Source organism: Drosophila simulans, chromosome 2R, assembly GCF_016746395.2.
Source record: "Drosophila simulans strain w501 chromosome 2R, Prin_Dsim_3.1, whole genome shotgun sequence".
Taxonomy (NCBI): domain Eukaryota; kingdom Metazoa; phylum Arthropoda; class Insecta; order Diptera; family Drosophilidae; genus Drosophila; species Drosophila simulans.
In genome coordinates this window covers 4,366,636-4,389,077 of record NC_052521.2, presented here as the reverse complement: position 1 = coordinate 4,389,077, position 22,442 = coordinate 4,366,636, and the positions used below count along the sequence as shown (strand labels likewise).

The window sequence follows — 22,442 nt, the reverse complement described above, 5'->3', positions numbered from 1 at the left end:
CGTAAGCATCGATATGGCGTCTCTCATTGGAGGTATCTTGCAGCTCGAGCGCTTCGGCCACACTAGAATTGCAGTTGTTGGTGTGAACGTGTGAACGCGATTCGGAAAATACGGATTACACGGATAATACGAATTAAACGGATATTGCGGAAGTTGTACGGAGACGCGACTGGAAGAAAGCCGTGAAATGTGTTCAGTTGCGCGCAGCAGCCATTAGCCCATCAACAGTGTTTGTTACAAGACAACAGTGATACAACGTGCCTGGAATCGCAGCCAACGCAGAGCAAGAAAAGCAGAAGAGCATTAAAGCGGAAGAAGCAGCAGCGGAATAATCAACAAAGGCGGCAAACATGGCGAGTGAGTAACATCGAGCATTTCTCCGCCTTTGGAGCATCCCAAACGACATACAGCAGACCCCGGATTCCTTTTCCATCGCATAAACAAACGCAACTCATGCGAGTCATTGCAGCGGCCGTTTTATGGCTGCAGTGCAGCATTTACGAGCTGCGAAGACTTCCAAATCGCTGCCAGGTGTCGGAGGGAGTTGCTCCGAGCATTGGCAGTAGGGTGGGGGCGGGCGATGCGGCTCCGTAGACAAGATGTGTGTGTTTGCCGGGGACATGTGAGAAAAATCAATACTTACGTTTCCCACTCCCCATCCCTCTGCACAGAGGGCCGGTCGGATTAGGCAGATGCCGTTCTCCTGCTGCTGTGCGCACCCACTTATCGCGGCCAACAGGGTCAGCGCTTCCCAATCAGAAATCCCGCTCTTTTATCCTTTAATGGCCCCGGCAGTTCTGGCGGGAATTAAGTGCGGCTGAGACAGCGGCCACCACCGCCGTTTGGCACGAACCCGCCACCCGCGCCGCCCACTCCACCGCAGCACTGGGGGAATAGGAATGGGAACTGGGAACAGCAGTGACGACGCATTAATAAATGAGAATATGCCTCCTGCGAGGTGCCAGGTTTACCGGCGTGTCGCAACACTCCCCGCAGTCCTCACAATTCGTTTTATCCCCACGGGGGGTGATATAGCAAACAAAACGCTGAAGTAATGCACAGGGAGAAATCTATGGCAACTTTGTTGATTTGATGACAAACATTATACTTAGGACTAAGCTTCATTGATTAGGCTTAAAAGAGCACAATTCGATGGAGCATTGCAGTCAAAGCAGTCATTGTCAAGATAAAGCTGTGACTAACTAAAAGATCCCCTTTTTTTTTGTGTTTCTCTGTGTAGTTGGATGTGTAACTAAAAAATTACGTACGCACTGAATGTGTTATATTTGGGTCAGTCACCGATGAGAATTGTTAAACGTAAACAAGTCTCTAAACTTCTTAGTTTTCAAACGTCACTGCACCGAATCAACGCACACATAAACACTGCCCACAGACTGTACTGTTTGTATACCCTTTCCCGAGGGGAACCTGTGCAGAACGACAACAAACAGCACTTGAACGCGCCGGCAATCCCGGCCTCGAAACTTCCCCTTTTCCAGCAGCGGTGGTGCATCCCAATCCCCACACCACTGTACACCTCACTTGTCCACAGAACCCACCAGCTGCGCCCAGCGTAGCGAAACCCATTTCCACACTGAAAGCAATTCGTGGTTCTTGTTCAATTTTAATTCATATGTAAGCACTTGATTTTCAAGACCTGTCATTCGGAACATTTAATGGTTAATGTGTTACATAAGTGTTGTACCTAAAGTATACGACATCTTAAATAACTACTTCGACATTACTATAGATTGTATTGAAATCTAATGAAAGACCATCCATAAACTTCAGGAATATATTACTTCTATGATTATAATTCTGATATAATTCTGCCATTCTTGAGTATTTCATCGCTGTGCAGATCCCAGCTGCGAGATGGTTGCCACGTCCTCCCTGCGGCTCAGTCACTTTGGACTTTAATTGGTCCTTTGTGACTGCATTTGTCGACGCTTTCGCTCGGCGTCTTCGACGCAATTTGACTGCTGTCCTTGCGGCTGTGGCTTCCATCAACCCCGGGGCTGGGATTCTGATAAGGAAGAGGATATCAGCTGCCAAAGCAGGCCGCTCCCCTCGCCGGATTCCAGATTCTAGATTCCGGAGCTGCTGCCTCTTTATTGTTATTGTTATTATTTTGGGCTTTTCCATTCGTTCCACGCAGCTTACCCAGATTAGCTGGCTGTTATTGTAGTTTGCCCGGCTCCGAATTTATTGCCTTTTTCCACCTCCTTTTTGCGTATTCCCGAGTCGTTGCTTCATTTGCCTCAAATCTAGCTGGGTGACTTGTGATTTCCCCTGCCCCCCGTCTTCCACTCGCTTTATTCTTTTAACTGCTAATAAGATTTTGGCCCTTCTAATGGCCTTGAGAATGAATGGGGCGAGCAGGCCGCCCTGAAAAGATGAAATTGAGGGGTGGTTGGTGGCTAGCTCTGTTTTAATTGAGTTCGTGCCCTATTCAAATTGGCATAGAAATTAATTTCAATTAACTTTCCAGTCTTTTCGAGGAGGCTGAGTCCCCTTGACAAGTTGTGGTGCATACTTTATGGGGCCAAGAGAGGGTTGGCATTTTGGGGAATCCCCCATCGACAGAACGTTTTAACTTGTGTGCTTGAAGTGCAACTTGTGTGCAAACTTGTAGTTCTTCCGCCCTAAACTAAGAAACTTACACAACTAGTGTCAACTTAATGTTGGCAAATTCGTTGGTATTTGCACGAGCACCTGGCAAGAACTTAAGGTCTGCATAATTTAAATGTATAATAAATATGTAAGAAACGGATTCAAGTTGTCTTTTCTCAAGTGTTCACAGTGTTGACATACAAAATGTTGTCCGGCAAATGTCAATTTGTATTAAGTTTGCAGCTACATATACATATACAATCAACTTAGTTCGATGCTATTTCGGCTAGCTCTAATATACATACAAAGGCACTTTGTTAAATCCACCAACTCGGTGGATTGTCCCAGAAAAACCAACCAAAATTTAAAATTTGCAAACGAACAGAGAAAAACGAATCCTTTTTTGTCTTCTCACGCTGCTGGGAAGGAGAAGAAAGTAACCAAGAACTGGAGGACGACGACTTCACAATGGGAGTCCTGCAGGCGAGGAGTCACCACTGCGTCGACAAAGTGGTGAATGACCTGTGCCTGGGACACTACGAGCACGCTCTGAGGCAGATCAACGAGGATCTGGACGGCATACAGAAGCACGAGGAGATCATGGCGCTGCTGGAGCTAAAGAACATCCTTCTGAGACTGAGGCTGAAGGGCGAGGCCCAGCGGACCATAGGCCCAACTCGCAAATCTGACGCCCTACCCCACAAGTTCACACTCGAGATGCTGGACGTGGTGCAGAAGGTCTTGCGGTGCCGCAATCACTACGAGGTGCTGCGCATCTCTCACCATGCCACCTACTCCGAGGTGAAGCGGGCCTACCATAAGCTCGCCCTGCGCCTCCATCCGGACAAGAACAAATCGCCTGGTGCTGAGCAGGCCTTCCGGCGGATCAGCGAGGCGGCTGACTGCCTCACGGACTGCCAGAAAAGGATTGAGTACAACATAGCAACCGCAGTGGGCGACTGCCACGACCAGGATCCCTCGCAGTACAAGGATTATCGCGAGGAAAGTGAAATCAATGAGGAAAATGTGAACGATCTGGGAGCCGCTTTTAGGAGGTCTTATCGGGGGGCCAATCAGCGGATGCCCCAGAGGCAGTCCCTCTACCAAACACAGCAACTCGTCATCGGAGTGGTGGCTGCTCTGGTTTTCCTCTTCGTCACCATGCACTTCATCGCAGCCGCTCCTGCTTACAGTTTCACGCTAACCAGGTGAGTTGTAGACTCACTCGGGTGCTGAGACTGCCGTATACAGGCCCAATCTTCTCCAGAACCCACAGCGCTCGTCGGCTCAGTCAGACGAACCACATTGCCTACTACATGAATCCGACGACTCTGTCCAAGTACACAGAACAGCAGTTGGCCGAACTGGAAGTAGAAATCGAGGAGGTTTACATCTCGGACCTCAAACAGAAGTGCAGGCAAGAGCGGAGTTGGAGTGAGAACTATTAAACTTTGTCCTGACCAGGCACTTCAAATTACTTCTGCTTCCAGGGGATATACTGTTTCTCAGGGCGAGGCAGGGAAACAACGACCAGAAGTTGCTCCAGCATGTCAGCCAGATGTCCACTCCCGCCTGCCAGGCATTGCTCCAGCTGGGAAAGTCTGGTCACAGTCCACTGCAGCTGGAGAACGAGGCTTCGAAGCAGGACTTGCCACTCTGATACTCTGTACTTTTATTGATAGATGTAGGGATTAGTGCAGTGTGTAAATAAAGAGTAGCTTTATATAGTTATGCTATTGTACATAAGTGGGCCTTCTTTTACTTTGCAAGCTTATGTTTCTTTCAATTTATCGTAACTCGAGTGGATCGTGAATTATAACTCTTCACTTACATCACCTAGTTATCCATGCAAAAGGAATCATTTCGTTGAATTCACCGTTCCCATGGCTGCCATTTTCTGTGCCATGCCTCTGCCTCCAACTTAACCCACTTTTCCCGAATTTCGGTTGGCAACAGGCCCAAAAAGCTACAAAACAACTTAAACCGACATAAGCGTCGCCAGTTGCACATGAATTAAGCATGCAACAACAATAAGTTTGCACTAGTTTTTCTGATTTCTGTGCCGTTTGCTATTTGCTATTTTTGTACGTGGCCAAAGTTGGTGAATCGCGTAATGGAGAAAATAAAATACCACAACGGAGTGGAAATAAAACGCAGGCCATAGGCCCCAATCATGCCCAGAAAGAAGGAAACACGAAAATAAAATGAAGCCATTGCCCCAGAAATTCAGGCCAATAAATGCCTCGAACGAATCCCGCTTCCGCAGCGAAGAGCTAACGAACTTGCCACGGAACTCGAACGGAATGTATGGATGGCTGAATGATGGCTGGATGGATGGATTGATGGCTGGATGGACGAGTGGCATACTCTGAATACCAACGAGTACCAGTTACCAAAGCAAACATTCGGAGGCACGCAAAAGGCGGCGAAGCAGCAACCGAGACGCATTAGGGAGCTGGTCTGGGCCACCTTCTGTCAGACGGAAGTGACGCTACTATTGCCACTGCCACTGCCACTGCACCTGTCGTCCTCCTGCATTCCTCATCCCTGTCAACCTGCCACTCCGCCGGGCGATGCGACGCTACTCTGCCACCTGTCCAATTGCATTCAGTCAGCTGCGTCGGACAAACAAATACAACAATTCCCCTTTTACCTGAATATGCAGATGCATCCCGCAATACATATGCACATTTCCACTGACTGCGTTTCGATTTAAAGGGTATATTGGGCTCATAATTGTATGACTGCATGGAAACATCTGAAATACCTCTTAAAGTTTTCATTTGGAATAAGACAGTTTGAAACAGACTTGATTTCATAATGTACTTATATCTTATTAGGCTTTATTCTTAAGTATTATTAACCTAAACAGAAAAGAACTCGTTGACATGATTCTATTGTATTTAAATCCTTTAACCAATGGAAAACACGCTAATCAAGAGTAACACTAACCAGCTAGCTGAAATAAAGAGAGTTCGATCTTAAAGATCTCTAGTGTATCTCAAAGTCTTTACACTGAGATGCAGCCTTTGAACTCGTATTCTATTATGTTTTTGCTTTGCAGAAACTGATGTTTTGTAGCTTCAGCACTAGGGTATCTTACAGTCGGTACCCTCGAATTCAGCCTATGCACTTGTGTTCTCTTTAGTTGGGGTTACATTTCTAAGTGCAACTTGTCTGCGAGTTAGTGAGCTGTTGTGCAGGCTGCTTTTGCTGATGCTGTTGCGTCCTTTGTTGCTGTTTCTATGCCAAATCGTGGATGCTGCCTCCGTTGATGATGTGGATGATGATGACGATGGTTGCCCGCCCGACTGAAGGGTTCACGTTGCTTTTTGTTTTACTTATTCATTATTTATGCTCCACAAAGTTTGTTGAATTGCTACCCCAGTCCACAGCCTTGCCGTTGCTGTTGCCACCAACTGTCGCCAGTTGTCGAGCGCCGGAGTCTGGTCCTTGCCCTTCGTCCTTTGGCCCTCGTCCTGCTGGAGTGCCACATCGGAATGTATTTTCCAGCGTGTGTGCTTGGCGGCAGAAAAGGTCTGACTGAAATAATAATATTGTGATAATGTTGGTCACAAAAGGGGTCTCTTCGTACTGGCTTAATATCGAAAATCTACAATTTAAATTCAACACAAAAGTTGTATTATCTCGGGGTTGGGTAATTTCATCAACATTTTATGCAATTTTAATTACGTTTTTAAAATAACAAGTTTAATCATTTCAATATTTAAGAAAACTTCTCTGAAAAGCTGAATTCCAAAGCATTTATGCTGAATAAGTGAACCTAAACCTTCATCATTACAATACATTAAATCCCGATTGTTTTGCCGTTTTCCTTTTCATTTGCCCCGTGACCAGGACTTATGTAAATCGTCGCCCATCCTGGGTCCTTTTATAATCCGAGCCATCTGTTTTTTTGGGGCCAAATGAAGCTTTAATGTGGCACACGCTTCACGAGTTTTTCCGAACGTTTCCAATGGCTCCAAAACGGTTCAAACCGGAGATGCAAAAACACAAAAACGCTTTCTATTCCTGAAGGAGAAGGAAAGTTCTTTTGTGCCAGGCCGCAAAGCCATAACTTCTTGCTTTGAAAGCATTTGTCTTGACTTCGTCCGGCCAACGACGATAATCGAAATTGGCAATCAATTTTGCGGTTCTCAACTTGGTCGGTGCAGAAAGGGAAAGGTGGATTGCGTGCTCCGTGAAATGGAACGGAAAAGTATACATAAAATACACAATACCCTTTGAATAGTGAATATAGAATGGCTTTGGATTAAATATGTAATGATTAATTAGTTAAATACAAGCACTCATAACTTGACTTAAAACTTAAGGTTTCTTTTCTTACTTACTTACTCACTTTAGAGCAAAGCATTATTCACAGGATTCATCATCACTAACATTTATTCCAATGACCAGGGAAGCATTCAGTTGCCAAAACAACAAGATTACCCTTTAGGTTGTTCAAGTGCCCTAACTAACCGATGTCCTTTTCTTACCGCCTTTTGCAGCTGAAATCGACGATTTGATTGAAAAGCTGAAGACGACCAGCGTCACTCCGGCGAACACGACCAACTTGCTCTGCGAGATCTCGGCGACGAAGGACCCCAAACTTTTCGACAAGCACGAGCTGGCGGAGTGCTTCCTGGGCCTGACCAAGTGCGAAGACACAAACGTGCGCAAGGAGGCGGCCAAGTGCATTGCGGAGATCACCAAGTCCGAGGTGCAGCGCAAGAAGTTCACCAAGAGGAACATAATAGCCGCATTTCTGGAGTGCTTGCGCCAAGTGCCCACGTCCGACGGCAGTATGGAGCTGCCCATACAGATTTGTCGGGCTCTGGGCAACATCTGCTACCTAAACGACGAGGCCAGGGACTTAATTCTCGAGCTGGAGGGCGATGCTGTTCTACTGCGACTCCTGGACATCACAACCATCGAGGACGTGGCCAATGCGGCGCAGTTCATCAAAGTGCGCGGCGGCTTGCTGTCCAACTATCTGCTCGGAGGCGAGGGCTTGGCCAAGCGGGCCATGGAGCTGGGCGTGATGAAGAAGCTGCAAGCCATCATCGACATTGGCGCCTCCAATGTGGAACAGCACGAGGATCTGTTGCTGAATACGCTTCCACTGCTTAGTATACTCACAGAGAACGTGGCGGATCTGAACTTCGACTCCTCCCTGAATATCCAGCTGTCTCGCATTCTGGCCGCTTCCACGAATCCCGATCTCGCCGAGATGTGCCTGGAGCTGCTCCATTACCAGGCGGAGAGCGACGAAGTCAAGCTTATTTTGGCCAAGGACGGTCTGTGCGAAACCATCTACAACCTGCTGGAAAAGTACAAGACTCTGGCCAGCACAAGTGAGGCCAGGGCGCTGATGAAGCTTGCCTGCGAACTCATCGTATTAATCCTTACTGGTGGTAAGTTTCGGATTATATGAATTGGAATGCTGTCGACAAACTCTATAACTGGTTCCCTTCAAATCCCATTCAAAAACTAATTATTTTTACCATTGTTCTAGACGAATCAATGCACTATTTGTACACCACGCCCCTGCTGAAGAACATGGTCGATTGGCTGGACTCGACGGACACCGATCTGCTAACCACCGGCGTGCTGGCCCTGGGCAACTTTGCGCGCACCGATAGCCACTGCATCTACTTTGTGGAGCAGCAGACCATGAACAAGCTGCTCGAGGTTCTGGCCAAGAACAACGGCGTCAAGGACGATGTGCGCCTGCAGCACGCTCTTCTCTCCGCGCTGCGCAACCTGGTCATCCCGAAGCCAAACAAGAACGCGGTAATCCAGGCGGGCCTGGTGCAGACCATTCTTCCCATGCTCGAAATACACCAGCCACCAGTCGTCTTCAAGCTGCTGGGCACGCTTCGCATGACCGTCGACGGACAGGGTGAGTAGTGGCAACAACCGCACGCGATCCGCATCTCTAACAACATCTGCTATTCCAGAGAAACTCGCACTGGAGCTGCTGAAGAACAAGACTCTGATCGAGCAGCTGGTGCACTGGAGCAAATCGTCGGACTATGCTGGCGTCACCGGCGAGTCTCTGCGCCTCATGGCCTGGCTGATCAAGCACGCCTACCTCAGCAAAATCGCATACGCACTGCCGCGCAAGGGCGATGCACCCGCCGAACAGATTGCCGACAAGATCCCGCTTACGCAGGACTACGATCGCAGTAGCTTGAGCGAGTTCCTTGCCAACGAGGGGACCGTGGAGGCTATGGTCAGCATGCTCACAGCTCAGCACCTGGTCATGCAGAACGAGGCGCTGATTGCCCTGTGCATCCTGTCCGTGGTGTACCTGTCGCAGCCGAGCGAGGCGGCGCAGGCCCAGCGGCTGCAGGACGAGCTGGTCAAGTGCGAGGTCGGCAAGAAGCTGGCCGAACTCATCAGCAAGTCGTCGGACACGATGACCAAGGAAATTGTCGAGAACCTGCAGAACTGCGTGAACTTGCTCAAGTCTTCCGAGCAGCTGGTGGCGCATCTGGAACAGCATAACATCAACGAGCTGCTGAAGTCTATACCCATTCTCACCGAATACTGCACCTTGTAAGGAAACGGGGGCTGTCATTGCATTTATCCCAGCACCGCAGGATGCCTCACAGTAGGATGGGTCGATTTGCACGATTGAACAGAACACAAATACGTTAGGGGTAAGCAGTTATCTTTGGAAGTTATCTGTGTGGCTTATCTTACCAAGAGAAACGCCAGTACTTATAAGAAACGATGCAAAGATTAATACGTTGGGCTAATGTGCTAAATTCCCCTTTACTACTTAATAACAATTTTGTTAAATTGTAATTAAATCCACTCTCTTGAGATTCACTGACGTTGCATGATTCCAAATAGCCAAAGATAAATGTTTGCCACTATTAGAGCATGTTTTTGAAAAATCAGCCCACCCTTAGCCACACAGACACACTCAGAACCGGAGAAAATAGTAGTTTTCACCCCAAAGCAACGATTCAGATGTAGACTTGACTTTAGTTTCGTAAGAAGAAAGTGCAGATTCACAAGTTAAGCAGTTAAGCAGTTAAGCACACTGGAACACGCGAACACGAGAGGAGCAGAATGTATTTTTTAGACGCAAGCGTATTTTGACTGCATTTATGAGGAGGATCCGATGTAGTGAGGAGGAGTCACAAATCGTATGAATATTTATAGCATACATAACATATACGTATAAATATAATAATATTAATAATTTAGCATATTAATCTTTTCTGTTACATGATTTTTAAGAGCACAATAACAACAAATCGTGGTGATATCGCTAAATATATTTAATAAATGTATTTTATGATTGTACTTATAATTTTTAATCGACCTCTTTTAAACCGTTGCTGGCACACACCAAAAACGAGAAGATAACAAAACATTTAGACGCACAATGTAATTAAGGTATTTTAATTGGTGCACAGACACATATTGCAAACGGCATCCATATATTTATTGTAAAACTCGGCGAAGTTATCCAATGCATTTTTAAGCTAACTTTTAAACATTAACAAAACTGCAACTCAGTAACAATCAGCAATCCGAAAATAGTTGAAACCCAATAATGCAAATATTTCAATTTTACAATGCGTAGTTTATGGAGTGCTACAAATTTTACCACTTATTGAAAACGATGTACTAATGTTTGGTCACCAAAAACTATAAATTAAACGAGCACGATTCGAGGGGAATGGTGTTAATATATAAAGCGTTGAAACACCCACACACGTAAATTCGAAAACATATTTATGAACTCTAAACACAATAATGTACATTTAATAATTCAAATAAAATTTGAAATGCATGAGAAATAAGAGAAAACCAAATAGATGCGTTTAAATTTAGGCGCTAAGAGCGGGCTGTTATCGATAAGTCGATGAGAGAGTTGGTGATGGACAGAAGTAAAACAATCATGCTATTGTTGGTTTAATATAAAAAATATAAATTTTATCAAGATAAAGGCGGAATAGCTCCTCATCATGACGCATTCTTATATTCATTAATTTTATTTTCCGCATTATTTTATTTTATTTTGGCTGACTTTGTCATTGGGGCATGACGATTCAGCTTGTACCATCTCTAGCCAGGGCAAAAAAACATTCCAATTTCTCTGCTGCGATTTCACTTTCACAAAACAAATTACGGCTGCCCAAGGTAAATAAACAAAAAACAAAAGGAGCAGGTGAATCAGGCCTAGGCTATCAAATTACCCAGTTTCGAAAACAATTCCCATGGCGACGGAAAAGTGTGCAGAAGATTTTGGGGACACCTCCGCGGCGTCCTTGAAAATGGTACCAAAGGACTATGCATATCCACTTCTTGAGGATCCGCAAGGCGCGCTGACCCCGCCCAGTGAAGGCGGGCGGACGCTAGTTACCCGCGGTGGCTTCAACTACTTCCACTACGGATGCGATGGCCACCAGGATGCTGGCTGGGGTTGTGGCTACCGCACCCTGCAATCGGCCATTTCCTGGATCCAACGTCGACGGGGGTCGAGCGGTCATGTGCCTTCCATCCGGGAGATTCAGCAGATCCTGGTGGCCCTCGGCGACAAGGGTGCAGAGTTCGTGGGCTCGCGCGACTGGATCGGCACGCTGGAGGAGTTCTACGTGATCGATGTGCTGCACCAGGTGCCCTGCAAGATTCTTCACGCCAAGGAGCTCAGCTCGAAAGAGATCCTCGGCGAGCTTCGGAGCTATTTTGAGAAGTACCAAGGCTTCGTCGCAATGGGCGGTCTCAGTGACACCGCCTCCAAGGCCATTACCGGCTACCATTGCAGTGCACGTGGTCGCATCTTCCTGCAGGTGGTGGTGAGTCATCGGATTAGCTCATTTTATGAACTGGTGAACTCATCGTTCGCTTCCCTTTTTAGGATCCGCATTTCGTAGGCGTGCCCAGCTCCCGGCAGCACTTAATCGATCAGGGCTATGTCCGTTGGGTGCCCGTTGACGAGTTCGCCGACAGCACGTACAACCTCTGCCTCATCTTGCAGCCGTAGTCGCAACTCTCCGTACCTATTTTAGCAATAAATCCCGCTCAGCTCTTGATTACCATTACTTACTGCATGTTGCCTTATAGCCACGTTTCTCTTCCATTTTAGCGGCCGATACTCAATGGACCTTATCAATTATTGAATCGGACCGCACGATAATGGCGCTGATAAACCGGCGGCATTGAGCCACAGAACCTCGACAAGCAGCTACTGCCAGCTGTTAAGCATACCAAACAGCGCCAACATATTGTAAAAGCCGGAAAAGACAGCTGAGTGAGCATGGATCTAATGCACCGCGCCCTGCTCACCGCCTTGGGTGCGATGTCCGTGTTCTACGCCCTGGTCAAGATCAGCCTGGGCTACTGGAAGCGGCGCGGGATCCTGCACGAAAAGCCCAAGTTCCTGTGGGGCAACATCAAGGGCGTGGTGAGCGGGAAGAGGCATGCCCAGGACGCCTTGCAGGATATCTACACCGCATACAAGGGCAGGGCGCCGTTTGTGGGATTTTACGCCTGCCTCAAGCCGTTCATCTTGGCGCTGGACCTGAAGCTAGTCCACCAAATAATATTCACCGACGCGGGACACTTTACGTCCCGAGGCCTTTATAGTAATCCCAGTGGAGAGCCGCTGTCGCATAATCTCCTTCAGCTGGACGGTCACAAGTGGCGGTCACTGCACGCCAAATCTGCGGAGGTTTTCACTCCGGCCAACACGCAGAAGCTTCTGGTCAGACTGTCGCAAATCTCGTCCAGAATTCAAAGGGACCTGGGCGAAAAGAGCCATCAAACGCTCAATATAAGCGAACTCGTGGGTGCCTACAATACAGAAGTTATGGCGTCAATGGCCTTTGGACTCGTAGGCCAGGATACCGAGGAGTTCGCGAAGTGGACGCGCAACTACTGGGCGGACTTTAGGCTGTGGCAGGCTTACCTGGCGCTGGAGTTTCCGCTTATCGCTCGGCTTCTTCAGTACAAAAGCTACGCAGAACCTGCTACTGCTTACTTCCAAAAGGTGGCCCTGTCGCAGCTGCAGGAGCATCGAAGGAGGGATCGGCAGCCTCTCCAGACGTTCCTGCAGCTATATTCCAACGCGGAAAAGCCACTCACCGACGTCGAGATTGCGGCCCAATCCTTTGGCTTCGTTCTGGCTGGTTTGGGCCCCCTGAATGCCACCCTGGCTTTCTGCCTCTACGAGTTGGCCCGCCAGCCTGAGGTGCAGGATCGAACCAGGCTCGAGATTAACAAGACACTGGAGCTGCATGGTGGCCAAGTGACACCGGAGTGCCTAAGGGAGCTCAGGTATACGAAGCAAGTCCTCAATGGTGAATACCAAGTATTGAAAAGCTAATTATAGCTTTAATGACTTAACCTTCTTTTTAGAAACGCTTCGCCTGCACACGCCACATCCCTTCCTGCTGCGCCGGGCTACCAAAGAATTCGAAGTGCCCGGATCGGTGTTTGTAATTGCCAAGGGCAACAATGTGCTGATACCCACGGCGGCGATACACAGAGATCCTGGCATATATGAGAACCCCGAGCGGTTCTACCCGGAGCGCTTTGAGGAAGAGGCTAGGCGATCCCGCCCAGCAGCTGCGTTCCTGCCCTTCGGCGATGGTCTGCGAGGATGCATTGCCGCTCGCTTTGCAGAGCAGCAGCTTCTGGTGGGTCTGGTGGCTCTGCTGAGGCAGCACAGATACGCTCCCTCTGCGGAGACCTCGATTCCCGTGGAGTATGACAACCGGAGACTGCTCTTGATGCCCAAGTCGGACATCAAACTCAGTGTGGAACGGGTGGACTAGCTTTAGGGGAGGCTCCTGCTGGAGCATCGCCTATTTTGTATTGTTTGCTTTACAAAGCGTTTAAGTTGTTTTTATATTTGTATATGCACCTTTTTCGTTGATTTTCCTAAGCTGTGGACTTGTGTGATAATGCTGACGATGACTTTTATAATCTTTTGCACCAAGCTCAACAACGTGAACAAATAAATAATTTAGTTGTTATATCAAACTCATTTATACCATCGGAAAATAGGAAAGGTGTGCGATTCTATGTAAATATAAGAGGCGAATTTGCAGCAAATGCAGAGGCCATTCATATAATTTGTTTTTAATTTATAGCATTACATGGTTTCCAAAATTAATATTAATTTTGCCAGAGTGCTTGTTTTTTGAATTCGGCAATTCCGTTTTCTAGGAACTAAAAACTTGAATTTTTCTTTAAATCGATTTGCAACAAAATTGTTGGTTTCTTATTCAAATTGACTGTTGAATGTTCTTTATAAACGTGGAACACGCCAAAAATTAACATATTTGCAATTTTGAAAGTTGGCATGTTAGGTAACATTTCCGATTCGCAGAATCGGTTAACATTACTGTCTCCTCGTTCGAGCGAGTGTGACCGTACTGCCTAGTGATTTACCCTAGCTGTGGTCGCACTACAAAGGTGGAATTTCCCAGCTTCGGCCGATGGTCACACTGACGCAGACACTCGACTCTCGAACGAATCGGTCGCGGTTGTTTTACGGTTTTTTGTTTGTCTATAGGAAAGCCCTTTCGCAGCGGAGGAAACCGAAAATGCGCTCGGAAAGTCTGTCGTAGACGGGGCGAAACTAGCGGCTGCAGCGGCAAACTTCTAACTGTTTTCTGACCGGGAAAGGAGTGCGCGAACCAATTGGAAGTGGAGTTCGAAATGCGAGCATAGAAAAGTGTCCGATTCGGTGCGAAAATCCGCGAATAATTGTTTGCGATTTCCCGAGGAAAACGGAAAATTAAGCGTCTGTCTGCCAGCCCACTGTGTGCGTGTGTGTTCGTGTGTCTGTGAGTGTATAACATAACAGAAAACAAAACAACAACAACAGCAGCAGCAGCAACAACAAGGCAGTCAGGATCAACGGTTCTGGGGTAGTTTGTTTGAGTTTGAACAAAGCAAAGAAAAGCAAACGCAAAAGCAAAGCACACGAAACTGGACGGGAGAAGGAGAGAGAGAAAGAGCAAATAGAGGGGGATAACGGGAGAATACACCCCGCTCACACTCACGCCCGCTTCTATCCTTTGTGTGCGCTTTTGCCGCCTGGAAATGCAATGCTAGAACAACAACAACACCGCGACCGCAGGAGTGCAAACAACAACAGCATCGCCTAATTGGCTGCAGCATCGTCGGCCGAAAAATCAAGCAAACTGCATCAAGTCTCCCTGCGTTATTTTCCAGTCGGAAGTGCACCGTAAGTATCCTTCAAGAACAACAGCAAAAATCGAGTGTGGAGTGGGCTAATAATGCCAATTACTTGGTTTGGGAGAGGGGCGCAGTGTTTTGTGAGTGATGGATGGGGAGGGGAGAAATGGAATGGAAGCTGCAGTTCACCAACAACAAGTTTGGACCGATTCCAGGTCCAAGGACTTCCAGTGACCATTCCAGGCGGTCGTGAGAACCGAAAACTCCTTTCACGGCCAATCCAAACAGGATTTGTTATACACGTTAAGAAAAAGAGGAGTTTCATAAAAAATTCTGTTCAAATTGTTAAAAATGATTTATTGACGTATGTACCTTAGGTTTTGTATATTTGTAATTTTGTTTTAAAGAAAAAAAATCTTCTATAACATAATATTCCTATAACAAAATCAACTACCAATGTGGCAATAGGTTCTTAATTCATATGATTGGAATAAAGATGTAATCAACCGTGCAATTATACTTATATTTCATATAAACTTTTTCAAACAATATGAAATCTGTGTTTTTTGACAATTTGTGCCAATGAAGTGCTGTGAAGTGTTTTTTGAAGCATTTTTTCGGTCCACGAAATTCTGCCAAACAAATTTTCTCTGTGCACAACTCCCCTTTTGAAGTTGCGCGGTAATTGCGCAAGTGCAGAGACTTCTCTTTGGACTGTGTTACCTGAACTCGGTTTATCTGAACGAGGTAATTTTTTGTCCGAGTCCGAATGGGTCGTCTTTTCGCGGGGTGGCGGCTTTGTGTTCCTTTCAACCCGTAATCGCAACAGGAACCGGAGCGGCACGTTGACACCCATGGTGCGGACTAAATGCTCGAAAGTTGAGTTCCCATTCCCGGCTCCCTTATCGCACGTCTCGTTCTCTTTGCATACCTTTCAAACGACTTTTGTGCGCGCCGTCAAATGGAGCAGATAAGCGTAATTATTAAAATATTATTCCTGGGGTTTGTTTACGTCCCGGGACTGTTTTCTCGCGCATTTGTCTAAACAAATGATGCAGAACTTTCCAGCAACGGCGCCCGTTTGGCCTGGAATGTCGGCCGGTGCATTCGCCAAGTCGCTATATCGTATATACTATACGCTGCTTAGACACAAAGTAGTACTCAAATTCGAAAGGATGCCTTGGGTTATCTGATTCGCGTGGAGTAACCCAATCCGCAAACCATCCAACTGCCGCACCTGTGCAATTGCCAAAAACGAGAGAATCCAAAACAACAGAGGGGCTCAGAAAGAAAGATAAAATTAGCCACAAACAGCTGTCGGCCATTGGCAAGAAACTTGCTTATGCACCGAGAGAAAAAATCCACTATCTCGGCCGTGATACTAGCATCTTTTGGGGCAGAGGTCACCAAAATGGGAAGCTAGCTCAGAAATTTGAAATAAAATCATAAATTTTGATATACTAAGAGAATGAAATAAATGTTCCTTCTTACTAAAATGATACAAATAACTCAAATATTAATTAGAAGTTAGTTTTTGTACGAGCAATTTTTTTCTGTGATCTTACTACGCTTATATAAACAGAAACCAGGCACTTGCGCCTTAATAAAATGCAAACAGAAATTCACAAAAGCAGAAAAACTAGTGAATATAAAAAAAAAATATTGTGTCCTATGGAGAAAGGCCGCTCCCACTGACCAACCCCCACCTCCACCCCCGTTGCATAGATACAACAACAACACCCTGTTCTTTCCCATGCACGAGAACATGGCCAAAACAAAGGAAACACGTTACCAGTTTGTTGTGCAAATTAGCTTTTTCCCTGCTTCCCACTGATGGTTTTGGAAAAATTAATACTTGTAATATTTTGAATGTTCTTTACCCATTCATCCCATTCATTATTTTAGCTGGATCACTATAGTTTTCCCCACAAAATGTAAAATATTTGGTACATTATTCATATATCCGTCCTCATTGCAGGTATGGCATTATAAAGCGGCAACTGTTTTCAATTGGTAAACAAGAAAAAACGGCTGAAAACTTGTAAAACTTTGAAGTCACTTAGCCTGAATGTCTGCATTTGTTTAGCATGTCGCCGCGCTGCTGCAATTCGAGTTTCTCGCTGCCCACTCACAAAAAGATTTTCGTTTTCGTTTGATTGGTGAACTGCATGGGCGTTCCTTGTTGTGTGAATGAATCTGAGTTCGAATGAGTCCGCGACTCGAGACTGCTGGATCGCCCACTCGAGTGGAATCTTTCGTAACCACTTTCGATTTTCGGGGTTCGTCCTAATGAAAATCGTGTCTAATCCAAGCCGAGATTCGCCTTCGCCTCAAGCGGTTTTCACTTGGGGTGGGCTGCGTGCTGGCAGAGAACGTGGTGGAGCTCATTAAAAAGTATAAAACTTTATCGCCGCCCTGGGTGAAAATGTCAAGGGTTCAGGGTTCTGCGAGAAGCATGAGGCGACACTAAAACGTATTTCCTTCAATTCTCGATTCTTTTCCGCGAGCGTGTGTATTAGTTATGGCGGGGCTGGCAAATTAGCAAAGCCAAGATGCCTGAGCAACTGACATTTTCTTATGCAAGAAAAACAAAAGCTGGGCAAAGCTTTTCACGCTAACGAGACTGGAAAGGCCGGAGAAAGGCAGAGAAATCCCCATTGCTGATGGCCACAAAGCTGTCATGAGGAAGGCAGAAACAAAACGTGCTGATGGAACCAGCAAACAAGAACATAACAAACATGACAAAGTACGGAGTAACATGTGCCGGCTAACGGCACTCCGGTTAATCATTAATAACCATTGGCCATGGCCAAAACGCCCAGAAAACCGGCAGGAGACCAGCGGGAGTGGTTCTGGTGTTAATTATAGGACAATGTTCTCGGGCCTTTGTTAAAATTAGTAAACGCAAATTTACCCACCTTAACATTGAGTTGTCGAGAATTTCCGCTCTCTAATGAGTTGAGAACAAGTCGAGAACAGTGAAGAAATATATTTAATAAGCTCTTCCTATTTTATTCTTTATTTTAAAGATTAAAATAGCTAACAAAAAAGGTGACTGCACACTTTAAATGAAACTTAAAAAAGTGAAAATCATATAGAGAAGTGTGTTTAATGGGGTAAGTATTCTACGCCTAAAATGTTATTTTGTGTGTTTTAATATAGTGACTAATCCGCTGAATTTCGAGTGGAAATGCGCTGGAAAAGAAACACCCCAGCGCCATGTTCGCCAATGGGTCATGTTGTGTATCTGGACTTTATTTTCGTTTCGGCTGCCTTGCCATGTGTAAACTTATAATTTTATGCACAAATCGATTAAACGCCGCTAAATGCCGAAAGTTTATTTCGGGCGGGCAGTTGTGTTTACACATTTGTGGGCGTTTGCGTTGCGAAATGAGTTTCTGTGCTCCACATTCTCCCGAATTTCAGTTTCTTCGGGCAGCTTCAGCTGCTTGATAACTTCCGATCGATACCCATCGATTTCCACATTCGTGACCAAAACAAACGCTTGTTTACAGTGCTGCTGATTAGATAGTGAGCCTATCAAGAAGGTGGGATGCCTATCAGCTTCAATTATCGATGAATTGGCCTATTTTACAGCGTGTTGAATGCGCAGCCCGCGAATTATTCAATTAGATTCGAATCAAAGTAGCCTTTGGAGTGAAATAGACAGAGATTTCCATTTCCCAAGGCATGCTCGCAAACATAAACACTGAGTGTTTTCCTTTTCGCTATATTTTATTCATAGAAAATTTGGGTTAATGACGTGCCATACGCGTCAGTGGGTGTGGCAGGGGGAGGTGGGCGGTGCGGCGGTGCGGCGGCGGCAGTCGGGGGGAGAGAGCCAAAGCAGATGCCCTCACAAACACAAATCCCAGAAACATCAAATAGAAAATGCAGTGCAAAGCACAGATGACGCTAAAGATAGAAACCCATAGATAAACATGAATGTTTGAGCACATGTGTGTTTCTCAGTTTCTGCTGGTGACGTTGTCGATTCCGTTCATAAAAAACTTGATCTTTTGATTATCATCGTTTTATGCGTTCTTTTCGATTTTCTTTTCAACGCGCGACCACTCGACACATTTCATTCGATGATCGGCGCTTTCCTAACCCCGGATCAGAGGAACCAGACCCCAAACCCCAGACCCCCAAGCCCCCAGACCAAGATCAGGCCAAGGGCCGAGGCATCTCGACACTTGGCTGACCACAGATGGCCGCAGTTGTTGGTGTCAAGTTGTTGATACCCGTAGTAGTTGTTGGTGAAAGTGTAATGTCATGACGGGCCGTCCGCTGCTGATGCTGATGCACAATTTGCCGGCCACAATGTATCGCTTACCTTACAGCTTATAATACAACACATAAATCCGCTAAAAGCCAGCCTGACATTGGAGATTTTCGCCCGCACCCGCACTTCACTTTTCCTAGTATACAAATCCCCAAGGCAGCTGTAAAATTATTTGTTTTACCAAATCCCAACCAGAACTTATGGGACACAAGAAAAACAGAACTTCATAGGCAAAGTGGATAGGAGAGTATCCGGCAGTGCATTAAAGTGGTGGGCTGGAAATTATACATTTTACATCTATTTTCAGGCCGTTGAATCTTTTAGAATTCTTTGCTTGATTATTGATTTTATTCAATGTGGACAATTTTAATAGATGTTTTCTTAGTTTCATTACAGAGTTAGATAAACTTTAGCTTAGCTTGGATATCCCAAAAACTCGAGGAAGTACAATATTCTTCGTATTGTATTGTTCATTGTTCATGCAATCTTTACGCATAAAGCTATCAGTAATTATTTTTAGAATAGCCGAGGAAGTGGTTTCAAAGAGAATTAATGTGTCATTATGCGCTGGGAACACTCAAGGGGAAGTTCTGGTTTAGTCTCCAATGTTATTGCTGCAACACGTTGTTGGTCCACCCTAATGCGGCTCATCTGCATTTGCGCCTAAGAACGCAGTGTCCAAAGGGGGGAATTCAAATGGGACAGAAATGGCGGTGCGTGTGCTCACATCTTTGGTAAGCAATTAACGGCAGCAACTCTGTCTGTCTGTCGCCCTTGACAAAAGTGTGTGCCACAGTTGCCCCTCTCTGCTTTCCGCCAGTCAAGTCACTTCCTGCAATAGAAATCCAGACATCATGCAACATAAATGGTGTACAGACAGGGTACAGATGCGGCCAAGACAATAAAACAGCGCTTAAATGTAATTTAGCAATATTTACATCCTGATATTTAGAAATGATATGCCAAAGACAAATCGTAATGAATTTGAAAAATTGGCTAATTTTATTTAAATTATTTATTCTGTACCAAAAATTAGTGCTGTTGGTTTTGGCCTATCTAAAAATTGGCTATGTTATTTATGAGCAAAATGTCCATAGATACAGACATCTTTCGTTAAGCGTTTCATTTGATTTGATTTTAAAGTAACACATTCATTTTATGGTCTGACCTTCTGCTGTGAACTCTTCTGTGGCGAACGAATTTAGTATTCCCTGGCTGGTGCTGGTGCCCTCCAACTTCCTGCCCATTTCAACCGAAGCAGCATCCGTTTGTTTCAATACACAAATCTCGGAGAAACCGCAGATACAGAGCCGCAAAGAGAACGGCAGTAAATAGGGCGGAAAATATGCGTAGTTGGAACTAAAACGCATCCAGCATAATCATCAGTCGCAGGAACAACGCCACAGCGTCATCATTCTCAACTTGACATTTGAGCGAGTTTTTATGCGGGTTGACTGCCTTCCACAATATGCCCCTTACACAATATGCCCCATTTTCCATCGTTTTGGGCCGGGAAATAGGTTTTGCTCTTCTTCTGAGGCTACTTTGCGAAATTGTCGTTTTCCTGCTTTTGTTTTTGTTTTTTTTTTCACGATTTGGCAATTTGGACTTTGGCTACTGCCGCCGAAACAGATTTCCCGATCGCATCACGATCTGCAGGCCTGACCTTAGGCTGGTTGTATGGCCCATGCTCCCTGCGAATTTCCCAAGCCCACAATCGCGAGTTCATCGCTGTGCTGAGAAAAGCTCCTATTTCCGCCGCAGAAGTCTCGTAGACCCAATATGAGCATGCACTACTTGTCCAACCAGTTTGGGCTTATGATTTAAATGCAGCCAGTTAACTGGGTCAATGTTTCGTGTATATACATATATGCATCTTAAACCAGATTTAACGCACTCAATTGCCGAAAACAACAACAACTTATTTCCGCACTGCAAAGGAAACTGCAACACCAACAATACCAACACCACCAACAATATCAACAACACCAACAACACCAACAACAACGACAACAAAGCCGGCCTGTCATCGTTTGCGTTGTGGCCACAATTTTATCTCGAGAGGTCATTTACACTATTCAGCTAAAAAGAAGCGAGCGAACAAAAAGAGAGGCAGCAGAAAATCTACTTGTACTTCCACGATGTTTGTAAGAATGTGCGTCAGTTTGTTTCGCTGCACGTCTTGTATGACCCATCTTGATACCCCTTTCTTATAGGGCATCTATCTTAAATGAACACCAATGTGACAATTTCAAGATGGCTAGCTAAAACCATAAACCAAACTCAATTGACTTTTGATTATCTTTAAGATGTATATTTTGATACTTTATATATGTAGTTTCTTTTTCCTTTTCTATAGCTATTATATAGATGTATGAATGATTGCAATTTTTGCACACATATAGAGAGAAGTTTGTTTGCCTCATTTTCCGAATGCAGTTATTCCACTAATAGTAATCTCTTAGTCGGCAAACTGTTTAGCTTTCCATCTTTTCCGGCAAACTAGCACTTTGATGCTTTCTTCTGCGTCTTCACGCAGACATAGACGAAAGATACGCAGTCTGGGCAATCAGCTCTCGTTGTTGCGTCTGTTTATCACTGGGCTTTTGCTTCCTCCACGCTTGAGTGTCTATTGTGAACGCTTTCTGAGTGCAACAGAGTTGCACCGACAGACGCACAAAAAAGAGACGAACAAGCACTTGTACCCGAATAACTTCCCTCGCAATCAGCCCAAAAAGAACTGACTTGAAGAGATACGGCCTTAAAAGCCGACTTAAGATCCCAGTCGCGCTTTGGCCAGTGCCGCCCGGTCGAAGGTTATTGCTCGAGTGGAAGTACCTGTACATTAAACGCCTCTAATTGCTTCCAAGGCTGGCTGGCGTTAGATTTCTCGACTTATCTGCACTTTCGAAAGCGCCATGGAATTAGTCACGTAAGGCGAACCCACAAATGGGTCAAAACTATTGCACTTTTGCACTTCCCCACACGAGAGTCGTTTACATGGGTCTCAGGTCCGGAGTTTCGATTGCAAGGCCCGTAAATTGTGTGTGCGTATGCCACTTCCTGTACTTCGCTGGAAGACATATCAATTATCAATTAATAATTAGTTATTAGCCCCGCTGCATGAACAATAAATCATAGAGTCATATCAGCAGGAGCCCCACACTCACGCACTTAACGCACTCTCAATTTGGGTCAACGATCCCCAAATAAAGTTTTATACTGCGCCTACGCCATCAAGGGAACTCCCACTCTCCGTCGCCAAGTCGTATATTAATAAGCCTAATTAAGCATAATTTCTTGTTTGGAAAGACGCTAGTTTACATCTCTGATTATTTACGAGAGTCGTTTGGTGCGACGAATCTCAGAG

The 22,442-nt window shown here is 45.6% G+C and overlaps 4 protein-coding genes across 6 annotated transcripts; all 4 read left to right on the top strand.

Annotated features, from left to right (window-relative positions):
- The first annotated feature begins 26 nt into the window (after window positions 1–26).
- Window positions 27–9,936, top strand: LOC6733302 (rap1 GTPase-GDP dissociation stimulator 1). The gene is made up of 4 exons (XM_016167377.3): window positions 27–357; window positions 7,125–8,030; window positions 8,132–8,518; window positions 8,577–9,936. Exons 1-4 carry the CDS (start codon window positions 351–353, stop codon window positions 9,179–9,181), a joined length of 1,905 nt encoding a protein of 634 aa, XP_016026225.1. The 5' UTR covers window positions 27–350; the 3' UTR covers window positions 9,182–9,936.
- LOC6733303 (dnaJ homolog subfamily B member 14) lies at window positions 2,776–4,359 on the top strand. The gene is made up of 3 exons (XM_002080326.4): window positions 2,776–3,821; window positions 3,881–4,047; window positions 4,104–4,359. Exons 1-3 carry the CDS (start codon window positions 3,082–3,084, stop codon window positions 4,271–4,273), a joined length of 1,077 nt encoding a protein of 358 aa, XP_002080362.1. The 5' UTR covers window positions 2,776–3,081; the 3' UTR covers window positions 4,274–4,359.
- Window positions 9,937–10,664: 728 nt separating the features above from the next.
- On the top strand, window positions 10,665–13,627 carry LOC6733300 (probable cytochrome P450 6u1). 3 transcript variants are annotated; one of them, XM_016167379.3, is made up of 3 exons: window positions 10,665–10,779; window positions 11,726–12,915; window positions 12,971–13,627. In XM_016167379.3, exons 2-3 carry the CDS (start codon window positions 11,897–11,899, stop codon window positions 13,413–13,415), a joined length of 1,464 nt encoding a protein of 487 aa, XP_016026223.1. In that variant the 5' UTR covers window positions 10,665–10,779; window positions 11,726–11,896; the 3' UTR covers window positions 13,416–13,627. The 3 variants fall into 3 exon arrangements, with proteins under 3 accessions (XP_016026223.1, XP_016026222.1, XP_016026224.1); XM_016167378.3 differs by having other exon boundaries at window positions 11,726–12,938; window positions 12,997–13,627; XM_016167380.3 differs by having other exon boundaries at window positions 12,997–13,280.
- LOC6733301 (probable Ufm1-specific protease 1) lies at window positions 10,786–11,681 on the top strand. The gene is made up of 2 exons (XM_002080324.3): window positions 10,786–11,435; window positions 11,498–11,681. The coding sequence occupies exons 1-2, from the start codon at window positions 10,857–10,859 to the stop codon at window positions 11,621–11,623; spliced, it is 705 nt and encodes a 234-aa protein (XP_002080360.1). The 5' UTR covers window positions 10,786–10,856; the 3' UTR covers window positions 11,624–11,681.
- Window positions 13,628–22,442: the final 8,815 nt, after the last annotated feature.